The 3,512-nt window shown below is 38.4% G+C and overlaps 1 protein-coding gene across 1 annotated transcript; it reads right to left on the bottom strand.

Moving 5' to 3' along the window:
• Nucleotides 1–252: 252 nt before the first annotated feature.
• LOC133258857 (defensin beta 118-like) lies at nt 253–3,209 on the bottom strand. Its single transcript, XM_061435554.1, has 2 exons — nt 3,105–3,209; nt 253–578 (listed from the first exon to the last, which is right to left on the bottom strand). The coding sequence occupies exons 1-2, from the start codon at nt 3,154–3,156 to the stop codon at nt 346–348; spliced, it is 285 nt and encodes a 94-aa protein (XP_061291538.1). The 5' UTR covers nt 3,157–3,209; the 3' UTR covers nt 253–345.
• Nucleotides 3,210–3,512: the final 303 nt, after the last annotated feature.

Raw genomic sequence — 3,512 nt, 5'->3', positions numbered from 1 at the left:
CAGGCATAGAATATAATTCATTTCAGACTTGAGCATAAACTGTTCGACATAAAACTGTATTGCTGCAGATGGATGGAAGTGACTGCTGAATGCTTCACCATCCTCATGCCGTTCTAGGAAAAGGTGATGACAATAACTATAAAGAAAAAGGTAAAAACCTCTCTACTCAATTTTACATATCATTTGCTGTACTTGCATTGATTCTTCCATTAAATTCAGCCGTGTCAGGACAGAGATGAATGATAGCAGGGAGTTTTTCATGTGCTTTAATGGACTCATGTAAAAGAGACTGAAGTTAACAATCCCTGGTCTGAGAAGTCCCCAGTTTATTCTACTTTCTGCTTTCTATTGGAAGATTACTGGTATTTGCTCCAAAAGAGCAGTACTTTTCATCTTATCAGTAAAAGTTTGATACTTTCTGGCAGTTGCTTGAGTTGGTCTGTGTGGTTGAGAATCTGTTTTGCTTGGAACACAGCAATAGTCACCATTTCTACATGGCTTTTTAACCTGTTCACCAGATTTGCAGTCTTTTCTGCAGTGTCCTTTAATGATCCAACAAGATTTTCGGCCCCTGCAGACTAAAAAGAGTGAAAAAAGGGCAATTATCTCCAGATACTGAGGAAGAGAGTCATAACAGTTAGAGCAACCATGTCTGTAAGCTTCATAATAACCCTGTCTATTAAAGGAGATTCTGTAAGCAAAGCAAGGTACTGTACATGCTATATTTCTGGTTTTTTTCTTTTTAAAGACTTTTTATATTATATTGGAGTATAGTTGATTTACTATCTATTTTACACATGATAGTGTATATGTGTTGATGCTATTTTCTCAATTTGTCCACCCTCTCCTTCCCCCTCTTTGTCTACAAGACCGTTCTCTAATCTGCGTCTCCATTTTGTCCCTGCAAATAGGTTTGTCAGTACTATTTTTCTGAATTCCACATGTACGTGTTAATATATGATATTTGCTTTAATCTTTCTGATTTACTTCACTCTGTATAAGAGGCTCTAGGTTCATCCACCTCACTACAACTGACTCAAATTTGTTACTTTTTATGGTTGAGTAATATTCCATTGTATAATATGTACCACATATTCTTTATCCATCCATCTGCTGATGGACATCGACATGTCCTAGCTACTGTAAATAGTGCTGCAATGAATATTGGAGGGTACATGTGTCTTTTTCAATTATGGTTTTCTCAGAGTATATGCCCAGTAGTGGGTTTACTGGATCATATGTTAGAGATTTATTCCTAGTTTTTAAAGGCATCTCCATACTGTTCTCAAAAAGACTGTATTTGTTTACATTCCCACCAACAGTGCAGGAGGGTTCCTTGTTCTCCACACCCTTTCCAGTATTTATTCTTTGTAGAGTTTTTTATGATGGTCATTTTGACTGATGTGAGGTGATATCTCATTGTAGCTTTGATTTACATTTATCTAATAATAAGCAATGTTGAGCATCTTTTCATGTGTTTATTGGCTCGAGCATCTTTTCTGACCACAACTGTGCAGGCATGCTCAGTCTCTCGGTCATGTCCAACTCTTTGCAACCCTATGGACTGTAGTATTCCAGGCTCCTCTGTCCATGAGATTTTCCAGTCAAGAATACTGGAGTCAGTTGCCATGCTCTCCTTCAGGGGATCTTCCCAACCCAGGGACTGAACCCACATCTCCTGTGCCTCCTGCATTGCAGGCAGATTCTTTACCACTGAGCCACCAGGGAAGTCTGACCACAATTGTATGAAACTAGAAATCAATCAGAGAAAGAAAAGCAGAAAAGAATGATCACATGGAGACTAACCAACATGCTATTAAAAAAACAATGGGTCAAAAATGAAATCAAAGAAGAAACCAGAAAATACGTGGAGACAAATGAAAATGAAAATAGAACCTTTCCTAAAAGGTTCCCTAAGAGGAAGTTCCTTCCTAATAGGGAAGTTCATAGTGGTGCAGGCTTAATAAGAATTAGGAAAAATCTCAAATAAACAACCTAAACTATTACCTAAAAAATTAGAAAAAGAAGAACAGACAAAAACATACCCCATCAAAGGAAGAACATAAAGATCAATGAGGAAGTAAAATGGAGATTAAAATCAACAGACAAGATCAATTAAATTAAGAGCTTGTTTTTATTCTACCTAGCAAGTTAACCTCTAGGAACTTATTTAGAAACTTTTGTCTAAGTAAGTAAAAATACATGTGCAAGAAGTCAGTTGCAGTTTTGTTAGTCTTATCAAAGATTTGGGGAAAAAAAAATCACATTTTACCCTTTGGAGGGGTTGGATGTACAAATTATGATTTCTTCATAAGATGGACTAAGAGACTTCTAGGAGCAATCAGGTCAATTTTTATGTGCTGACAAGAAAGACATTCACCTTATACTGTTGAAAAAAAAATTTTAGAGCAATATATGGCTACTTTTTTTGGCTAAGAAAGAACTATAGGCACATACATATTTATATAAATTTATAAATGTACAGAAAAAAGGTTACAAATATCAGACAGATGAAGTAAATGGTACCTTGCTTAAAAATTATTCAGACCTTCATAAACAGGAGTTTAAAGTTCTGGCCATGTGTTTGTGTAATCTCATTATAAATCATTAACAAAATTATAGACTTTAGTAGTTGGAAAGGAGCAGAAAGGACCTGTGCTCACTTCCACATGACTGCTCCATTATTATCATCCCAGGCTTTCACATGAAGGGATAATAGAACTTAATGTCTAAGATACGCTCCAGGACCCATGATCTGGCAGAGAATGTAAAGACAGCTGAAACCAGACAGCTGCTCAGTCGGGCCCTTGGGACATTGATTGGTGCAAAGTATCAAAGTCAGTTTTGCCTGTGAAGGTTACACCTGAGTACTGAAGGACTATGGGGTACCACCCAACCCTTTTCCATGGCTCTGGGGATTCTGGCCAAACACATATTCTTAATATGGAACCTCAGGCTTGTCCTGGGAAAGGTAAATTCTGATAAGGTCAAGCAGATTTCAGAAGCCTCTGAAAACCCTGTCTGAATGGACAGAAAGATATTATCCTTTTCATGGGCAGTTCCCCACCCTAGCGCTCTTTTCCTTCTTTCCTGGTTCTGGTTACCTGGCAACATCTGGAACAGGATCAGAAAGACAGTAAGGAGCAAGAATTTCATGATCTTTGAGAAAGAAGTGTCAGATCCAAGAGTCCAGAACTTCTCGGATGGAGCTCTGGATTCAGATTTTTATTTGCCTCCATGGGGCGGGGCTCAGGGGGCTGGGGCACTGGCTGTGAAACAAGAGGCATAAAGGAACATGGATACTTTAGTCAGTAGCACTAACTGATTACTTACAACTCAGAACCTTATCCTAGGCACTCTGAGGGAAGGCAGAAGAACAGAAGAAAAAGCTAAAATATCATGGCAGTATATAACAAGAGGATTCACCCTTGCCCCCGTCTCACCCCGCTCATTGGAGTGTTATAGTCTCTGTTCCTAGACCCTCCTCCACTATCCAGGTCCTCATCACACTG

The sequence above is a fragment of the Bos javanicus genome, chromosome 13 (genome assembly GCF_032452875.1).
Source record: "Bos javanicus breed banteng chromosome 13, ARS-OSU_banteng_1.0, whole genome shotgun sequence".
Classification (NCBI taxonomy): domain Eukaryota; kingdom Metazoa; phylum Chordata; class Mammalia; order Artiodactyla; family Bovidae; genus Bos; species Bos javanicus.
The sequence above is the reverse complement of the archived record's forward strand: the minus strand, read 5'-3'. Positions and strand labels throughout refer to the sequence as shown.

What these genes read in the sequence shown, in the direction of transcription:
- LOC133258857 (XM_061435554.1), bottom strand. Translation starts at nt 3,156, where the DNA reads ATGAAATTCTTGCTCCTTACTGTCTTTCTGATCCTGTTCCAGATGTTG. An exon ending in CCTGTTCCAGATGTTGCCAG is followed by an intron (nt 579 to 3,104) that starts GTAACCAGAACC and finishes CACTCTTTTTAG; the next exon opens with TCTGCAGGGGCCGAAAATCT.